At 53.4% G+C, this 19,515-nt stretch overlaps 1 protein-coding gene across 1 annotated transcript in view; it reads right to left on the bottom strand.

Moving 5' to 3' along the window:
* Positions 1–5,671: 5,671 nt before the first annotated feature.
* Jph3 (junctophilin 3) overlaps positions 5,672–19,515 on the bottom strand; it is a 63,320-nt gene continuing 49,476 nt past the window's right edge. Inside the window, exons 3-5 of the mRNA XM_028752993.1 lie at positions 15,286–15,410; positions 11,470–12,353; positions 5,672–7,426 (exon numbers count right to left, since the gene is read on the bottom strand). Coding sequence (XP_028608826.1) covers positions 7,346–7,426; positions 11,470–12,353; positions 15,286–15,410 — 1,090 coding nt within the window. The 3' untranslated portion in view covers positions 5,672–7,345. The remainder of the gene's footprint in view (positions 7,427–11,469; positions 12,354–15,285; positions 15,411–19,515) is intronic.

The following is a 19,515-nucleotide window of genomic DNA, read 5'->3' as shown; positions in this document are numbered from 1 at the left end:
GATGACTGTACCAATGTGCTATGTGTCATCAGACTGAAGGTCACCAACAGCCCGGCAGTCACTTGAAGCTGCTGTGCAGTGCTTGCATCTGCTGTGCCAGCTGGCCTTGTTCTGTGGGTCTCACAGTAGAATATTCTGGATACATGGATATGTCCATTGGCTCCACTGCAGTGTTTCTGGGGTTTTTCCTCCCTTATGTTTAGATGTGTAATTTACCTTTATAAGAATGTCCATGCCAGGCCGGGCGGTGGTGGCACATGCCTTTAATCCCAGCACTCGGGAGGCAGAGGCAGGCGGATTTCTGAGTTCGAGGCCAGCCTGGTCTACAGAGTGAGTTCCAGGATAGCCAGGCCTATACAGAGAAACCCTGTCTCGAAAAAACAAAAAGAAAAAGAAAAAAAAAAAGAACGTCCATGCCAGTGTTCATGGTGGCTAGGAGAAGGTATGGGGGAAGAAGAGCTGGCATTACATGGGCACTGGGAACTGAACCTGGGTCCTCTGGAAAGGCAGCAAGTGCTCTTAACCTCTGAGCCGGTGCTCCAGCCTCTCCATTGCAGTCTGACTGAGGAGGCAGTGCTGACAGCTTCCCTTCCCTTTCTTTTGAGAGCACAGGGCTGTCTTCTGTGGTATGATAGCAAGGCTGGAGGACAAGGACCTAGCCCCTGATGACGTCAGCCTTTTGCCACTTGACCATGGAGCAGGAAGTGCCTGAGCGGGAAGAGTGAGTTCCAGGCCAGGCTGGGCCACAGTGAGACTCTGATTCCACAGTAAGAAAGAGGGAAAAGTTCTAAGGAATCAGCCCCCTGTTGGGACGTATCTGCTGCTCTTCTTGGGCTGTGAGCCCACAGGGTAAGTGGATGGCTACCAGACTGGGCACAAGGCTGAGAGGAAGACAGACAGACATGTGTAGCTGTGAGGCAGGACGGCTAAGGCAGGCAGGCCTCCAGACAGCCACTGCTCCACAGTCAGTCACACCATCACCCAAGGGGCCAGTGTCACTTTGGCTACTGGGCCCTGTGCAGCCCAGGCTGCTGAGCAGGGTCACCCGGACTGTCACCTGGTCCTTTTGCCCATTCTGTGGCTGGAGGGGGTTTGGTGGGGTTTAAGTATGGTATCCCTAGGAGCAGCTGAGGTAGCTCACCCAGTTCATGCCATTAAGCAAGGCTGAGGGGTTGCTGAAAGGCCCTGGGTCTCTTGGGGTTGGCAGAGTAGAATGAAAGCAGATAGAGCCATCAGGCCGGCTGCAAGACCTTGTTGTTCTTTGGTTTGGTTTGTTGTTTTGAGACAGAGTCTCACTGGGTATCCCTGGCTGTCCTGGAACTCATTACTTAGACCAGGCTGGCCTCAAACTCACAGAGAATTACCTGCCTCTGCCTCCCAAGTGCTGGATTAAAACATGCACCATCATGCCCAGCTGGAAACCCTTATTATTCTAAAGTTTTTTTTTTTTTTAATGGTTTGACAATAGCGTTTATTCTGACTATTAAGAATGGATTGCTGTAGGTGGCAAGTCAGTGGCCAGAGGGCCAGGAACTGCAGGCATGCCCAGGCTAGAAAGGAGCCTTCCTAGGTGCCCAGGCTAGAAAGGAGCCTTCCTAGGTGCCCAGGCTAGATAGGAGCCTTCCTAGGTGCCCAGGCTAGATAGGAGCCTTCCTAGGTGCCCAGGCTAGATAGGAGCCTTCCTAGGTGCCTAGGCTAGAAAGAAGTCTTCCTAGGTGCCCAGGCTAGAAAGGAGCCTTCCTAGGTGCCCAGGCTAGATAGGAGCCTTCCTAGGTGCCTAGGCTAGAAAGAAGTCTTCCTAGGTGCCCAGGCTAGAGAGAAGCCTTTTACCAGTGGAACCTGCTCTCGCCAGATAGTGACAGCCACACATACACACACCTTTGGTATGTTGCAGGGAGGAGACAGGAAGGGATAGCTGTTCCTTTATACAGTGAGGCTTTAAAGCCCTGGAGTGTGAGGTCAGTGTGTCGTCTGTCACTCAGATCCATGTGCCACACGAACATGGTGCTGCTGCTGTCATGGGTAGGCTAACATGCAGAGCAGAGTGCTTCCCCAAGGGACTGTCACTCGGGGTCTCAGTCACTGTCCTTGGCACAGGAATGTACAGTGGAGACCCAGGTAGCTGTCAGCACAGCTGGCCACAGTGCAGGGCCTGGAGACAGCTGGGCTTCTCTGAGATCCTTGCATCCCAGGCTCAGTTGCCAGGACTTGACAGTGCCCAGAAGCAGGACTCAGAAGCTCTGGGGCTTGTGATGGAGATGAGGGAAGTAGGGTGACTGTCTCTGGTGGGAAGGAGGCTTAGCCTGCATGAGGTCTCCTTCCTGTCCTGGACCATCCTGCCTACAAGCTCCCTGTGCTCCCACAAAGTGCTGGAACAGGGAGTTAACTGTAGGACAGCATTGGAGTAGGGTGTTCCAGACTGGGAGGGACAGGGTAGCGGAGGCTCCACCCACCCAGCACCTATGAGCAGGGGCTTGAGGAAGGAGGTCGGTAATGAAATGAGACTGGCGTCCTGAGGTTTTTAAATGAGTTTATTAAGTAAAGGAGCAGAGGAATCCGAATCTGAGTGTCCCTCGCTTCAGGTGTGAAATCTGATTTAAAGGTACATTCATTAGAGAGCATTTGTTTCCAGTTTTTGATGAACCAAGCTGTTTCCAACTAAAGAGACCAAGGCAAGAGCGGCCACGGCGCCGGAGGGAAGTCAGTTGACAGCCCCTCCTCACCCACAAAGCAGTCAGTCTCATTAACGAGTGGTTTACATGCACCAAGAGGAAAAAAAGATCAGAAAAAGGTCAAGCAGAGGACTTAACACGGTCACACAAAGGCATCTGCAGCAGTGTCCTTGTCACAGGAAGCTCAGCAGAGTCCCCGGATGGCTCATCCGGGTGGCTTTTCTTTGGGAGTGGTGAATGGTACCAGCCGCAGGTTCCAGCTAGAGCATTCAGGATTGGCCTGCTGGGAGCGGAAGGGCTGACCTGAAGGCAACAGCAGAGCCAGGAATGGCGGCCCAGAGAGCCACTGAGGATGCGGGTGTTGTCTGTGGCCCTGTCTCCAGCTGTAGGTTCTGATGGCTATGGCTGCATGGGCTTGTGTGGCTCAAGCTGTGGGTCTTAGGAGCAGCAGGGACTTGCCAGACACTGGGCCTTGTGACGATGCTGTCTGTATACCACGTCATGCTGCCTGCTGTGCCCTGAGCCTGTATCCAGTGAATGCTTACCCACGCTGCATGGTAGTATCTGCCTCACGGACACAGAGTGATCTGCAGGAGCCATTTGTTGGAGGTGAGTTGGTGGGACATCCCTACTTAAAGTGGATGTTGGCAAAGGGAGAGAGTGGAACCCCTTTGATGGGAAAGGTTGAACTATACCCCATGGCTTTACTTAGACTTCCATGTCTGCACAGTGCGGGGGAGGCCTTTAGAACACAGGGCCCTCGGCAGCCTCAGACATCACCCTTGTAGAGACAGCCCTGGCAGTAGGCTGACCGCCACCAAAACTGAGACAAGGTCTTCAAGGTAGACAGAAAGCAACCTGCTAGCAGACATGCCCACACAGGAGGGGACCAGCATCCAGCTGAGACCTACCTGCAGCTGGTTGGGGAAGGTCAAAGGTCAGGATGTGTCCGTGTGATTGAGTGTAAAGTGCTTTACCCTACAGATAGGTGTTTGCACCTTGACCTGTGGCGTGGGGCGGACAGGCTAAAGGCCATCCTGGAAGTGAGGTAGTTATGAGGTGGCTGGCTACCTTGCCTGCTCTAACAACCTTGGAAACCCAGCCCACCTCCTGCGGAGTGGACCCACTCCCCCTTCACTGAGTCCTAGTGAGTCTCTGAAGTTTAGGAAGGAGCTGACCCAGGAGACTGCCCAGTATGCACTTTAGCCCTGACCATATTAGGGGAGGCGTGAAAAAGCAGGCTCCTGGAGTGGAGTGTGCTGTAGTGTGGAGCGCTCAGCCACCACACCAGCAGTCACTGCCACTGCCCTTGAGGGCTTCCCTCCTGCCACATGCCTGGTTCACAGGCTGCCAGGCAGGTCTTGTCCAGCTTTAGGACGAGAAGGCTTGGGTCTGGCGGGGCGTGTCCCCAGTACTCACACTGGAATTGAGCTTAGCTGTCTGTCTGTCTGTTTGTTTGAACAAAGGCAGCTATGTTTTTTTCTCTCAAGGCCAGGGTAAATAGGACAGACAGTTCTTGGCTCTTAGGGACACTTGGTTGTCCTGGTGTGTGCTTGGCCTGATGCTGGACCTTGGCGAGACAGAGGAGCTAAGGGCTCACAACCCCTTCTGGATGCTCGTCCTCTGTGATGGTGAAGTAATGGCACAAGGCTGTTGGTGTCAGGAAGTGGTCTGTGTGGCTGTCAGCTGACTGCACAGTGGGAGACATGCTGGGATAGGAACTGATGCTGAGCCCCATGACCAGACTACTGTAGAGGAAGACTGGGGCAGGAAGAGCCAGTACAACCAGCTTAAACTGGAAGAGACTAACAGCCCCCATCCTCCTACGGAACGTCACAGAGGGGCCTTTGGAGCAGGGATGTGCAGACGTGTCTGATATCTGCACAGGGGCTATTGTCTAGAAGAATGGTCCAGCCAGTCAAGATCTTTAGGGGACAACCATGAACTCAAACTAGAAAGGACAACACCCCAGAACCTCTTGTCTCCTGCACATGGCTGGGCCTCTGAGCACCCTGGGCTCCCAGCAGTGTCTGCAGTCTCCCTGAGGGTGGCCTATGTATGTCGTGTCTAAATTGCACCTGTTTGTCCTGTGAGCAGGAACATGCTGGAAGTGGGATATGTGGCTGTCCTCTGCTTGGCCTGGGTACCAACCTGGCCACAAGTGACCACGGGCTGTGGTTCCTGGGATTAGTGTGGACATGGAGGAGCATGGTGTCAGGTGTTTGTCAGTAGGTCAGTTCAAAGCAGAGCCTCTGATGGAAAGCGGCCTGCTGTCTGCTGCCTGAGATCCCGTGCACGGCCCTTTCACTGTGGTAGCTATGGGATTTCTGACCACCACCACCATGACCAGTGTTATGTGCTGCGTGCCACTGCCTGGTGTGTGACTTTGGGATTCCTCGAACTTGGTATTGTGGTGCTTGGATCCACACGTGCAAGAATATGAGCCCGCAGTGTGTGGGAGTCCATGCTCCACAGCTGTACAGCCATGTTGCAGGCACCAAGGGCCTTGTGTGTTCAGGAAGGATTTCTCTTCACTCTGGAAAAAAGTGTGTCTTCTGAGGCTGGGCTGGATCTCAGTTAAAACTCATCACATGCAGTATGCCTGGGAGCCAGAGTGACACTGTTCTGTTCCCTCCAGCTATCGTCCTCATCTTGTTCAACATGCTGCCTCGACTACACCTTCAGAGAGGAGGTGGGCTCTGCAGGGGTGGGAGAAGAGTAGCCATAGGCTGCAGCGAGGTGTCCCCTTCCCTGCAGGCCAGCGTGTTGGATCTCCCAGGATCCGGTGTGTTCGGTCTCCGTCACTTCTGCCTAGAACCTACTCTATGGCACTACTACAGGCTGCCAGTGGAACGCCAGGCTGCAGGCTGTGGTCTATGGTAACATCACTCGTAGCAAGTGAATGGATGGGCGCCATCCCCCGCCAGAGCCTCTGAAACACGTTTGGGCTACGCCTTGTGCGTGTGTCAAGTGAGAGTAGGCACCCTGATAGGCCAGGAGCTTCTGGGACGCACATTGAGCCCCTCGCGTCTGCAGGAAAATACAATTCACATAGCCCAGTACGGATGGCTCTCATGGCTGCAAAGAGCAGGAATCTTTATTTGGTTCACACCGGATCTGCAGCAACCATTCGATATTAAAAAAAGGTGAACGGAAAATTAAGCTGTACAAAAAGATGGAACTCTTTTAGAAACACCAGAAATGCATCAGGTCACCTGCTGAACCTCTCCCCCTTGTCAATCCCCCAATGCAAACCAGCTTGGAGGAGGGACAGGCAGTGGCCAGGGAACAGCGTGGCTAACCGAAACAACAAAGCTGAGTGACGCCGGAACATGCTCTAATCTGTAGTTTATTTCTGGTTAAAAATATAGCAATCCAGTGCACTGTAGTAAAGAAATCTGCTCGAAAGGTAGCAGAGAACACAAGCAAAGCAAGGCGGAGTCCATAAGACAGACGGGCTGCACCCAAGGAGACTGACGGAGCCACGGATGCCAGGCGAGCTGGCATCCCTTGTTTATATGTTTGGATGAGGGAACAACCCTGGTAGAGAAGGCAGAGACATGAGGAACCTGTTGTTTGACTGAAACAAGTTACATTGTACATCCGGGGAGTGCTGGGTATGCAACAGTCTCCAGGGCATTCAAGCCACTGGCTTCAACCACATTCCTGTCCCAGGACCAGACTCTCTGGAGTAGCTCTGAGGCATCTGGAGGGAATATGCATATCTGTTAGGGGAAGTCGAGGCAGGCACAGTGCAAAGATGTGAGACCCCGTGGAGGTCAGTGAGAGGTGACGTCCTCCATGGGGCGTCACTGCCAGGGACACGGAAGCCTGAATATACATCCTGCATACTAGGTGCAAAACGGCACATGCTCAGCCCAGGCATGCTGTCAGGCTGTCCGGGGCATGTGGGCCATAGCCACCTTGGCATCAGGGCTCAGATGCCTGGCCAGATCGGGGTCAGCCCTGGACGTCTGCAGCATGGCCTCCCTGGGTCTGGAGGGAGGATGGCTGGACAGGGCCAACAATGGGTGAGCGGAGGACAGCGGGGGAACAGACTTTGCCTTAAGACTCAGTGTGGGGAGGCGACCTCCTTAGGAGAGCCTTGGGGCAGTGCCGAGAAGAGGGATCATGGTCTGTTCTAGGAAGAAGAGCAGGGGTTTCCCTCTCCCTCCACAGGTATGCAGCCCAGACTCCATGGAGACAGAGGCTGGGACACCCTGTCCCTGTCCCTGGGCCCGGGCCCGTACTCCCAGCTACTCGCCTTACAGCTGCACTCCCTGGCTCCCCTCCCCCTCTCCCAGCTCGCCGGGCACCCCAGTCAAGGTGCCACCTTCCACACCCGGCAGGAAACATGAAGGTCCCAATCTTTTGGCCGCTGGTTTGCCAGGACCCGATCACACCAAGCTGGAGGGGTGGCATGCCGGCCTCCTCCTGCCATGCCCCACAGCATCATGTAACACAAGCAAAGAATTTTGGCTAAAATCCAAAAAAAAAAAAAAAAAAAAAAAAACATTACCAGAAAAAAAGGCAAACTGTGATTGACACCCAATCATGTTGTTCTTCTGTGGAAGGACAGGAGGCGTGGGGCTGTCCGAGGCAGGATTTCCCTTCTTGGTTTGCTTTCAACATCCCTTGTGTACATCATCGCTTCCGTGGTCACAACAATCTTGTCAGATGAAAAAGTTAATAAACAAAATGGCGACTCCGATGTTGAGCAGGATCACCATGACGACCAAGATGGGGGCTGAGCCCTGGAACAGAGGACAGGCGAGAGTGAGGCCAGTGCAGGGCCTCAGTGCACACGGTACCTGATGGGAGACGGCTTCCCCTTCTGCAGGACTCACTGCTGTCCCTGGGACACTACACTAGTCTTTCTCAACCTGGTGGGACGCTCTTCCCTGGGTCACTTGCAGTTTCCTGTGCTGCCCTGAGACTGCTGTCTTGGGTCCAATTCTCATCATACACCCAGTACCTGGCTTCTCCCAACACTAAAGCCCTTAGCTTTTGGTGTGGCTCACGGTCACCCCCATTACAGCCATGGGCCCAAGACAGCTGCCTGGTCAAGTCCCTGTTCGTGTTGTCTTGTCACAGCTTGAGGGGCGGGACAGATTTTGCACACAGCAGGGGAGGAGGCCCCACAGCCCCATCGTAATGGAGGTTTTGCATGTGCCCTTGACAGCAGTCTGAGCAGCACAGGAACCGCTACTGTAGAAGCCTCAGCCAGGCCCCATGTGTGCAGAGCACGTCTGGTTCCTAACCCCACACAGCCCTACCGCTCATCCTGAGTGGACATGGTGCCCAGCCTGCGACCACACATGTGCACCTTTAGCTCACCTCCCCACACACTCCTTCTTAAATTTTTTAGTTATTTGTTTTCTGTGCATCGGGTGGTTTTCCTGCATGTTATCTGTGAGGATGTCCGATTCTCTGAAACTGCAGTTACTAGCAGTTGTGAGCTGCCATATGGGTGCTGGGAATTGAACCAAGGTCCTCTGGAAGAGCAGTCAGAGCTCTCAGCTGCTGAGCCATCTCTCCAGCCTCAGGACTTTGACTTTTAAGAGAGCAAGAAGTTTGTTCAGCCAGACTGTAGGGTTCCGCCCCTTATTTCATACTCAATACCTACCCGAGTGTCCTCAAACTTGATTTGCCAGGCTAAGTAGAGGGCTTCTTAATATACATATTTTATTCTGTGATGCTCTATGCTAGGCAAGTCCTTTACTACTTAACTACCTCTACAGCCAAAGCAAAGGCTTTTAAAATACCCTGGGAACTAGACAAGGAAGAAAGACCCAAGTAGCCAGTCCTACCGGGCCCAGGGCCCAGGACCCAAGCAGCCTAGCCCATGGAGAATGTGACCACTTTGCTGAAGAGTGGATGGAGACCCAGGTGCTCCCTGGCAGGAAAACAAGGAGGCCAGCCTTCAGGTCTTGACTTCACTTCTGAACTCTGGTGCTTTTATGGCATGGACTTTGAGATGCCCATGACATCTGGGCTGAGCCAGCCTTTCAAGGAAGAGGAAAGCAGAGTTGGCCAAGCATGCCAGCCCTGGGGTCAAGGCCACGGCTCCCTGCCATTCTGAGCTGTTCTGTCCAGCCCCAGGCCCATCAGTATGTCAAAGGGCAGAGGAGCACTGGCATGTAGCAGGATAGCTTTGGGATCTGGCCCCCATCACAGTGATGGTTCCACCAAGAATCATCTGCAGTTGCTACCAGGCATGACCAGTCTAGATCTGAGGACTCACATTCTGCCCATCACATCAGAGAGGTGGGGTCCCTGAGGTTTAGACAAAAGTTCAGCATGGCCAGGACCCTTATGCATCAGAACCCTTGGTCTTTGCTGTCCATCCACCACTTCTGATGTCACCAGCCAGGGACCACCTTCCCTGACCAGGACACAGGGCAAGCCATACTAGATAGAGCCCTCCAGGAGGGAACACAGATCTGAGATGGCTGGCAGTCAACCTCCCAGAGGCCATACATGGTCACCCCTAAACACAAGCAGGGGGCAGTCACCTCCCCATTTGCCATGAAGGCTGGGCTCTACAGCTGTGCCTTGCCTAATCTCCACTCAGGCCCATAGGACCATGTGGCACCTACAGAAAACCTGCCTGCTTTCTTAGGAAGTTGGGACCACAGGGTGGGGCTGGAGGCCCTCTCTGGTTTCCTTTCTTGAAGTGTGGGTGGCTTTGGGCAGTGACAGAGTATCCCAGGTCATCCTAGCTGGAAGCTCTAGGGCACAGCTACCCTGTGCTGTAAGCGTCTGGCTTTCCCAGCCTGTACTTAAGGCCAGACCTATGCTTTGCACATCTACCCTAGGGAACTTTGGATCTTTATTTTGGTTGTGTATGTCTTTTGTAGATGTTCATGTGTGAGCATGTTTGCATGCGGAAGTCGGGACAACCCTAGGTTTCCTCGGGAGCCTCTCACCTTGTTTTATTTGGACATAGAAGACCAAGACGTTCACTGGCTTGGGGCTCACCAAGTAGGCTGGCCTCACTGGCCACAGAGAATTTGCCTATCTCTATGTCCCTAGTGCTTCGGTAATGATGCCGATGGATTGTTTTTCAGGACAGGCTTTCTCTATGTAGCCCTGGCTGTCCTGGAACTCACTCTGTAGACCAGGCTGCCCTTGAACTCAGAGATTCACCTTCCTGCCTCTGCCTTTCAAGTGTTGGGATTAAAGGAGTGCACCGACGCTACCCGGTTCCAGGGATCGAACTCATGTCCTCAGGCTCAATTTACACAATCAATTTACACACTCAGCTCTCTTAAAAGATAGCCTTATTATATAGCCTAGGCTGGAATGACTGATACTCATCCTGTATTAAGCTCTCAAGTGCTAGGGTTATAGGTGTGGCTAAAACTTTGCGGTTCCTTTCCAATGGTGCTGGGGACCAAACCTGGGGCCGTATGTGTACTGGGCAAGTGCACTCTACCGCTGAGATGACGGTCCCAGCCAGAAGCCTCGTCTTAAAGCACCCAAAAAACCCAACATGGTTAAGGGAGCTAAAAAAAGAACTACTCGTGAGCTTGCCACCCCTGCTCACTGCTGTGCTGCTCCTGAAATAGCCGCACACACCACATGCCCGCAACTGCGCCGCAGGCTCAGTGGGGTGAGGCCCAAGCTAGTGCTGTGGTCCCAGCAGTAAGCAGAGCGGAGGAGACATTTTAGAATTGCAGCGGTGGTGAGGACAGACCATCAGTGTCTTCAAGGAGAAGCTTCTCACCTAGGGCAAGTGACTCCTGGATCTGTGAAATGAAACCACATCATCCCAAGGCCCCTTGAGACGGACACTGATCCCTGCTGCTGCAGCAGTAAGGACCCTGCAGAGGATCCCTCTGGGCTCTCATAGGTGTGTGACCCCCACACCAGTCATGCCAAAGAGCACTCCTGTGGGGAACTCCTCACAACCTTCAGACATACAGCTAGATGCTCAGAAATCCAGTTCACCACATAAAACCCATCAGAGGGTGGTCTTCTGTGTCAAGGCAGGTGACCAGGGCCCTGTCTGGTGAGACCACTAGTACACAGGACACCAGGCTCCTGTGTTGCCAGAATCCCTTCCAGCTGCCTTCTGTCACAGAGCCAGCTGTGGGTTTAGAGATCCCAGGAGGACCCTTAAAGTGTCCTAGTCCTGGCTGCTCCAGGGAAGGCTGCCATTTCCTTCAAAAGGCCCATCGCAAGACAAAGTGAAGACTGGGAGAGGGAGGGATGGTCCCTGCCAGGCAGAGTTGATTCTGGGCTCCAGTCAAGGGGACTCACTTAGGAGTCCTATAGGACAGATAAATCTCCAACTGTCAAGGGCCCAGGAATCTCAATGCTATGGGTTCCTAACAACTTCCCACTGCTTGGATGGGAAGCTTCACAGACAGGAGACCTTGGAGCCTGGCCTCAGGGGAGGATTGCAGGGCTCTAACCCATTGTCCCATGTGTAGAGAGTCAACTTCCTGGAAGCTGAACCCTTGCCTGTTTTAGCATGTCAAAAAATGAAAGGTGCCCAGAAGAGAGAGACTATCTGGACAGACGGCCCGTGGCCCTACTCCAGCCCAAATCCAGAACAAACCACAGACAGCAACAGGTCTGCACCAGTCAGCCTGGGCCCTCTGGGCACCCACACTGCTTCTAAAGGGCGAGCCCAAGAGTAGCCTTCTCAGGCATCCATCTATGACACTATCTCTGCTTCCCGTAGACACCCACAACCCCAATCCCTGGCAAGGAATTCCACAGAAAGAGTAAACAGGAGGTGGCCCTGGGTCCCACTGCCTCTGCCCGGCAAGGGGTGGGCACCACTTACCGTGCTAGACTTGAGCTCATCCCCGGTCTCCTCATCAGACTCGAGTGCAACAGGCAGGGACTTCTGGGGTGGGGAGAAGGTCAGATCCCAACGGAGCAGACGGGGCTCGGGCCGGTCCCCCAGCCGCAGGCTCTCTAGTTTCTGCACCGTGGGTTCTGCAGAGGAGGCTGGCCTGAGGTTCTCCTTGTTCTGGGACTTGGACCTCAGTCTCTGTAGCCCGAAGCCCCGGTCCTCAGAGCGCCGGTCTCCCCCAGCACCCCGACTGTGACGCCGTCTCTGCGGGTGCGTGTCCTGTGGACAGGCATCCATCCTTAGTAAGGGCTTCATCTCCAGCTTGTAGTTGCTCAGCTGCTCCTCATCTGGTTCTAGCAGCTTGGGGCCCCCAGAACAGGGATTGCCTGCCCGGTGGTGAGAAGTCCACGAGAACGTGGTGGGGGACTCCGTCCACCGCTCCCGGGGCTTGGGGTTCCCAGGCTGCTTGTGGCCTGAGCCCCGGGTGCGGAAGTCCTCAGTGGGCTGGCCGCTGCGTAGGGCACCACTGCGGACACCCCTAGAGGCCCCAGCCTTCTCCTCGCCCCAGCTGTTGCGGGCATAGTCCCCTCCGCGGCCCTCAAGGAGCATCTGGATGTCCCCGCTTCGCTCCTCATCCACTGAGACCTGCCTGGAGAAGTGGGCCATCTTGGTCCTGGAGGCAGGAGCTGGCGGAGGGGTAGCCGTGGGGCTGGCGGGAAAGCTCTGAAGGGGACTGTCGTCGGGGGTCAGATCAGAAGGGGTAGTGCCCTTTCGGTACAGCTCGGGGCTCTCCTGCTGCAGGGGTGTCCCGGTGGAGAGCACCTCGATGTCATCGCAGGACATCTGGTGCTTTGGCCTCTGGTACTCAAGCCCTTGCATGGGAGACAAAAGCACACAGAGTTACATGGAGCCCTCAGCAGAGAGATCTTGTGCCCTGTGTGTGTTGGGTCACTCAGCAAAGATAACTGGCAGGACCTTGAAGCCAAGCACTTTCTGTCCCGAGTCTCTTAGGTAGAAAACAGGGACCCAGAAAGTCAGGGCATGAGCCTGCTGTGTGCCCTGTGGCTTTCTTCACAAGGGTGAGGCTGCTCTGCACCTTACAGGGAGGCTTGTGCCTGCCTGCCAGCTCCATGGAGGTCATTCTCAGCTAAAATTAGCTGCAGAGCCCGTGCTGTCCCTGGAAAACCATTATGAAGACCAAGAAGGCACCTGGGGCAAATTAATCTCAGTGCCTTTATTCCTGCCTTGCATCCTGGTACATGGCTGTGCCGGCTTTAAGGACAGGGCATCAGCTTTGGTGCTCTGGACGCTGCTCTGACTCATCCTGCACCCCTCCTTCCAGCCCTGTGGCTTCAGGCAGAACTGGCTACCAGGGTCTTCCCCCATGCAGCCAGCCCAAATGAGAGCAGCCTTCTGCCCCTAGCTGATAAACACTTCAGTAATGTTTTTAGAACCAGGGATAGCCTGGGCTTGTGATCCAGGATCCATGTTAAATGTCGGTTCTGCAGCCGTCTCCACAAGATCGTGGGGCAACCTTCGTCCTCAGGAGTCTTCACTTTATAAGAACACAGCAGCTGCTGGCCTTGAGGACCAGGGAGTAGGACACTTAGCCCCCAATCCCCTTCCAGTAAGGCCCCACTGGCTGCTAATGCATTCTAGGAAATGCCCAAATGTGGAGAAGTGAATCACAAAAGGGGCGTAAGGGCACCTGGAAGTAACACAATACTGGAGAGAGGAGGCCATGGTAGCCTCCCAGGCAGCAAGCATGACCAGGGACCACAGAGAGCAACAGCCAGGAAGGGGTTCTGCATCAGCCAAGCCCCATGGTCTGCTCCCATCCCAGGAAGGGGGCAGCTGAGGTACTACTAGTTGAAGGTTATCCTCATAGATTTTTCTCAAGGAGGCATATCTCCGAACAGAAAATAGACATTAGCTGAGGTCTCCCCAGAAGAAACACTATCCTGGGCCAGCTGGGTGCCCCAAGGTCCACATACATGGGACATAAGGCCACACGTCTGGTAGTCAAAGGTCCAAGGTCCAGGTGTGGGCAGGACTGGCTCCATGGGTCTTGCCCAGGATCATCAGAACTCCTTGGTGGATAAATCTCTTAGTCACTATTCAACACACAGTACCTCAGATAGTATTGAGTCCCTCCAATCAATCACTGTCCCTACACTAGGGACAGTATAGTAGGACCCCAGGAAGGACCCAGCAACAGGCTGGAGCCTGGGGATATGTGGGGATTATTAATATGTTTGTTGATCTACATATTCTACATGTGGCTCGCCTTGCTTGGGGTCAGTTACGAGCTTAGCAGTCTGAATGTGGGGCAGATTGCCTGTGGTCCACTGACCTGAACAAAGCCACCTCAGTCTGACTAGAAGCTAGGCCCTCCACTGGGGACCAGGGCTCCCCACTTCCTTCCTTCCTTCCTTCCTCTCTCTTTTTCCCTCTTTCCCTCTTTCCCTCTTTCTTTCTTTCTTTCTTTCTTTCTTTCTTTCTTTCTTTCTTTCTTTCTTCCTTCCTTCCTTCCTCTCTCTTTTCCCTCTTTCTTTCTTTCTTTTTCTTTCTTTCTTTCTTTCTTCCTTCCTTCCTTCCTTCCTTCCTTCCTTCCTTTCTTTCTTCTTTTCTTTCTTTCTTTCTCTCTCACCTTCTCTTTAAGCTGAGAGCATCTGGGTGAGATGGACTGTGAAGAGTTGATGGCCACCTCCCCCTCTAAACCAGAAACATCTGACAGATGTGCTGGTGGCCAGGGCTTGGTGGGATACCAGAATGGGTCCTGGGGGAACCCTAGAAGGAGCAGACAGGAAGACTCTGATTTGACCGTCTGAGCAGACACCACCAGCTGTGTGAGCTTGGCTCCTCAGCCCAGGCCCAGAGGCCCCGTCTTCATTTGTGTGACAACACAGACCAGAGCACAGCACACCCTAGCCCCCCCCCCCCCCCCCCCCCCCCCCGGTGGACTTTCGATTCTCACCCTGTATACAGTAGCTGGGGGCAGACAGGGGGGCTGTGACTCTGTCTCCAAGCTGCTTCCCAGGATGCATTGTGACTGAGTGGGGACAGCACAACCCCCACCTCAGACAACTGTCCCAACACTGGAGGCTCCATGACTCCATTCACATGTCTCCCAGAGGGCTGTGACAACACAGGCTTCTGTTCTGGAGATTCTCTAACTCGGCAGCCACTCTCCTGCCGTGGCTGCCTGCACTTCACTGAGCGCATATTAAGATTAAGTCGAACTCAGCACAGAGGAGGCTGAGGCAGGAGGATTGCCATGGCCCAGCCTGGGCTACAGAATAAGATCTTGTATTAGAAACAAGCAACAGAAACCATTAGTCAGGACTAGATTCAGCTCTTCAGTCACCCTTGCTACAGAGGGATCAAAGCCATCGTTGTAGACGGTTATAGGGGGACCAGAAGACAGAGGCAGTGTCCATACAGGCAGAGAGCTTAGAAACAGCCACTAAGGGGCCTGAAGAGATGGCTCAGCGGTTAAGAGCACTGACTGCTCTTCCAGAGGTCCTGAGTTCAATTCCTAGCAACCACATGGTGGCTCACAACCATCTGTAATGGGATCTGATACCCTCTTCTGGAGTGACTGAAGACAGTTACAGTGTACTCGCATATATAAAATAAATCTTTAAAAAAAGAAAAGAAGCAGTCGCTAAAGCCTGTGCACACCTACATATGTGTTTGCAAGGGAGGTCATTAGTAAGGCACTAGCTCGGGGTGACAGTCTGTCCCAGGTGGTGTCAGGGGCTCTAAGGGGCACCAGGGACCACCATCCCAGGTACGACTCACCATTTTCCCTGTGCTGGAAGGAAGGGGAGAACTCTTTGGCAGTGATCCTGGCGATCCGTGCTTCTTCCTGGGCTTTCTGAGCCGCAGTGAGTGCTGCCTCAGCCTTAGCCCGTGAGTGGGAGGTCCTGGGAGAGACAGGAGGTAAAAGGTAAGCACTGAGTGAAGGCCCAGAAGGGACTCTTTGTCGTGAGTACCTGGGTGTCTATCCTCGGATCCTGTTCAAACAGTCACTCAACAAATATTCCTGGCATCAACCAGCCAGCCTTAGTGTAGCAGCCTGTGGAGAAATTATACGTTTCCTTTTTGTTTTGCCTGCACGTGTCTGTGCACGTACAATCAACAGAGGCCAGAAGAAGATGTCAGATTGCCTAAGACTGGAGTTGCAGGCACTTGTGAGCCATCACGTGGGTGCTGGGAACAAAAGTCAGCTTCTCTACAAAGGACAGCAGGTACATGAGCCACTGAGACACCTCTACACCCCTGTTGTTTTTTAAGACTGTGGTTTTACTTGTGTGTCTATGTGAGTATATGCTGCTGCTGAGAGGGCCCTTGGAGGACAGAATAGGGTGTCAGCTCCCCTGGAGCGGTGAGCATAGGTGCTGGGAATGGAAGGCCAGTGCACTGTACCCCAGAACATGTGTTTTATCAACACACACACACACACCCCGCACTGTGGGAACCTCAGACCTGGATAATCCAATCCTAGGCTGGAAGTGGTGATGGTCACCAGTTAGCCCATCTGACATGAGCTCCATCCTACCCTGGCAATGGGGAGGTTTCTGTTCTGGCAAAGAGAATACAGGACACTATGGGATGGATGGGTCAGGCACAGATGCCTCCAGCCCTGCTTGTGCCGGGTCTCGCTGAGACCCACAAGGCATCACTGAGTCACACAGGGCCACCCTACCCTTGTAAAAGCAGAGGCTAGAGTTCCAGGGCTGAATGGAATGTTCCTCATGTGCTCCTTCTTCTCCCGGGCAGGCTGGGTCCACGTTACATGTGCATACCATCTCCCGGGCACTGTAAACAGCAGTCCCCAGGCCCTGAGATAAAGGTGGCCTTTCCCTCACAGATCTCCTGCCTGTGGTCCAGGAAATTCAGAGCAAGCAATGTGAGAGAGGGATTTTCAATCAGGGATGTCTTTCCCCCAGTTCTCCAGCTGAATCCAAAGTTAGGGTGCCATCTGGGGAAGACCCACTTCCTGGTTACTGATAGGACCCTCAGACTGTGTCTTTGAAGGAGGAGAAGGCATCTCTCATGCTTTGGCCTAAAGAGCACTAATGCCATTCTCAAGGGCTCCACCCTGATAATCCTACCATCTCCCAGAGATGGGCTCGAACCACGGACACTTGGAGGAGCAAGCCCTCAGGGCACGGTCTTTACCCAGCAGCCTGGCTCTCATGTCCTCCACAGCACCTGTGACTTGGGGTCTCCAAGCTAACTCCAGGACCCCTCACATTTGCAGCTTCGAGCTTCAGTTTTCAAATGATTGTATCAGAAGAAAATATGCTACCCAGAGGCAGGGGGAGAAGCCCAAGTCACGAATAAATGTCCAGGAAGGAAGCAGGACTCCCAGTCCAGCCTCCAGGTTCTCTAATGCGGCTCCCCGGGCATCACGAGCTCCTGGACTCTGCCATACACCAGGGAGCCAGCCCAAGGAGTAAAGAAAACCCAACATGCTAAAATGTAGTGTTGGTACATCCATCCCTGGAAGCACATTAGTTCCTGGAAGCAGGAAGACAATAGCTTCTCAACAGAGCCATGACCTCACGTCCCATGGAACATAGGATGAGAACTACACCTTCTAGAACATTCGTTGGGCATCTGGTATTTGTCATTACAACATTACACTAACACAGCACTAGCCAACACATAATTAATTACTGATAATAGATCAGCTGAGGACTCATGGCTGTAGGCTGCAGGCCTTTTCTGCAGAAACGGCCTGGGGACCTCAGAGGAACCTGTGTCCCCTAGTTAGGGTCCTTCCATCCTGTCCTGTGATCCCAGCATAGTTAGTGGAACTCTGAACGTGACCTCCCTGGGCAACTTTGGAATCTGTCCCTAGTTATCCACAAGGTCCCTCAGCTCTAACAGGGAGGCTGCCATGTCTCAGAGCAGAACACAGTCCTGATGGAGAGCAGCTGCTGAGCTGAAGTGTCCCCAGGGAGCAGGGGAGCGTATGTACCCCCAAATCCCACAGATGGAAAGCTGGGGTGCCAACCCTACTCTGCTCAGACGAACCTTCTCAAACGCTTATTGGTCAGGCTCTGTCCTGACCCGAACGGGCACTCAGCACCACACACCCTCTGAGCACACAGTGCTGTTCTAGAGACAACTCACAATTTCCCGACATCCCTTAGGAGCTGGGATTGGCTCCACATCTCCTTCCTCTCTCTCTCTCTCTCTCTCTCTCTCTCTCTCTCTCTCTCTCTCTCTCTCTCTCTCTTTTGGTTTTTCAAGACAGGGTTTCCCTGTGTAGCCCTGGCTGTCCTGGAACTCACTCTGTAGACCAGGCTGGCCTCGAACTCAGAAATCCGCCTGCTTCTGCCTCCCAAGTGCTGGGATTAAAGGTGTGCGCCACCACCGCCTGGCCCACATCCTCTCTTAGTAAAAATACCATTAACTCACCCATATGTGTGTGTGTTTACATATACATGTCTCATGTATATAAAAGTATACTGTGCCAACCCTAAAGTAAAATCAACCAATAACAAGCAATGGCTAGTGAAGACTCCAACCCATGGAAAACACATTTAAAACAAGGTTTGCAGGACCTGAACAAGTCCTCTAAGGAACAGCAGCCTCCAGTAGGGGATCGCGCTGTCTAGGTTCATACCTGTGAGGTCTGGCTGCAGTGTCACAGAGGGGACACTCAGCCTATGAGAGCCTCTCCTACACCTGCCATTAATGCTGGAATCTGTGCGGTTGTACCCACAGCTCCTCCTGCATGGGTACCCTGTACATGGGTATAATTGTACCTGTGGTCCTCACCAGAGACTCAGGTACCCAGACAGGAGGTGACAGCTTAAATTCCAGAGCAACTGAGGGTCGGCTAGTCATGACCCAGGACTCGGGGACTCATCAAGGTAGACCAGGAGCCAGGTAGGATCAGTCATCTTCCAGGGACTGAAGGGAAAAGCTAAATGCAGGAAGTCCATGGGGTAGGATCCAGAGAGAGCCTAGGGACTGTGGGGCAGCCAGTGAGGGGTGATGACCTTGTGCCTAACAACGGCAGGGCTGTGCAAGGTGGTGCCACACCTGCGATCTCATCACACAAATAAGCAGGAAACTGAGGCAGGAGGTTTACTGGGTTACACTGTAGGACTTTGATCCTACTGTATATGTCCCAATAAGGCTTTCAGTCCTTTCCTAAAGGGATCTTTGGAGCATGTGCTGGGTGCTCAGCATCCATATCAGGTGTGTGACTAATCAGACGACTGCTGGGGGAAGGTCATGAGAGGAACGACTACACATACGGTTGCCAGAGAGCTGTGCTGCTAACACCAAAGTGAGCTACTGATGGAAACCATTGCCCGAGGCCAGGGGTACAGCTGACAGTGTGTGGTGTCATCTGGGGTGGAGTCAACATCCCCAGGGGTGTGCCAGAACCCAAGTTACCACTAAACACCCAGGTGAATCAGCATCTGGTCCTCAGGTCACCTGACATCTGTGTTTCTCCTACTCATGAGAAGCTGGGTCCAGGGTGCAGACCCTTCCTGGAGCCTTCTGGGAGGGTCAGCCCACCACCTTGCTCATAGCCTGGGAAATCCACTCTGACTGCTGTAGATTGTGAGTCAAACGTATTGTTTCAGCTGCTGACCATGTGTGGCACTTTGTTCGGGAGGCACTGGAAGTTGTTCTACATCCTGGCTTCTCTGCCCACTCTTGGAACACAGATCACTCTCTTGTAAACAGGCAGCTCTGAGACTCTTGGAGCTAAGGGAAGTAGTGGACCCATGAGGAGACCCTCCTTCTCCCCATGGGTCCCCAACTCACTCCCCTAGCTTCATCCACCAGCCAGGCTCCAGAGCTGGGACAGCGGTTTCGTCAAGACTTCCTGAGTCTCTCTGGCAGTTTCCCATCTCCTTGCCTTGTGCCTTTGGTCTTCTCACCACAGACGCTTGGACACTGGAGCCAGACCGTGGGAGTCCCAGGAAGGCCTTCAGAGACCACAGAGGGGATTTTATTTTATTTTATTTTATTTTATTTTATTTTATTTTATTTTAT

This window comes from Grammomys surdaster, unplaced genomic scaffold, assembly GCF_004785775.1.
Source record: "Grammomys surdaster isolate TR1022 unplaced genomic scaffold, NIH_TR_1.0 128, whole genome shotgun sequence".
Taxonomy (NCBI): Eukaryota; Metazoa; Chordata; class Mammalia; order Rodentia; family Muridae; genus Grammomys; species Grammomys surdaster.
The sequence above is the reverse complement of the archived record's forward strand: the minus strand, read 5'-3'. Positions and strand labels throughout refer to the sequence as shown.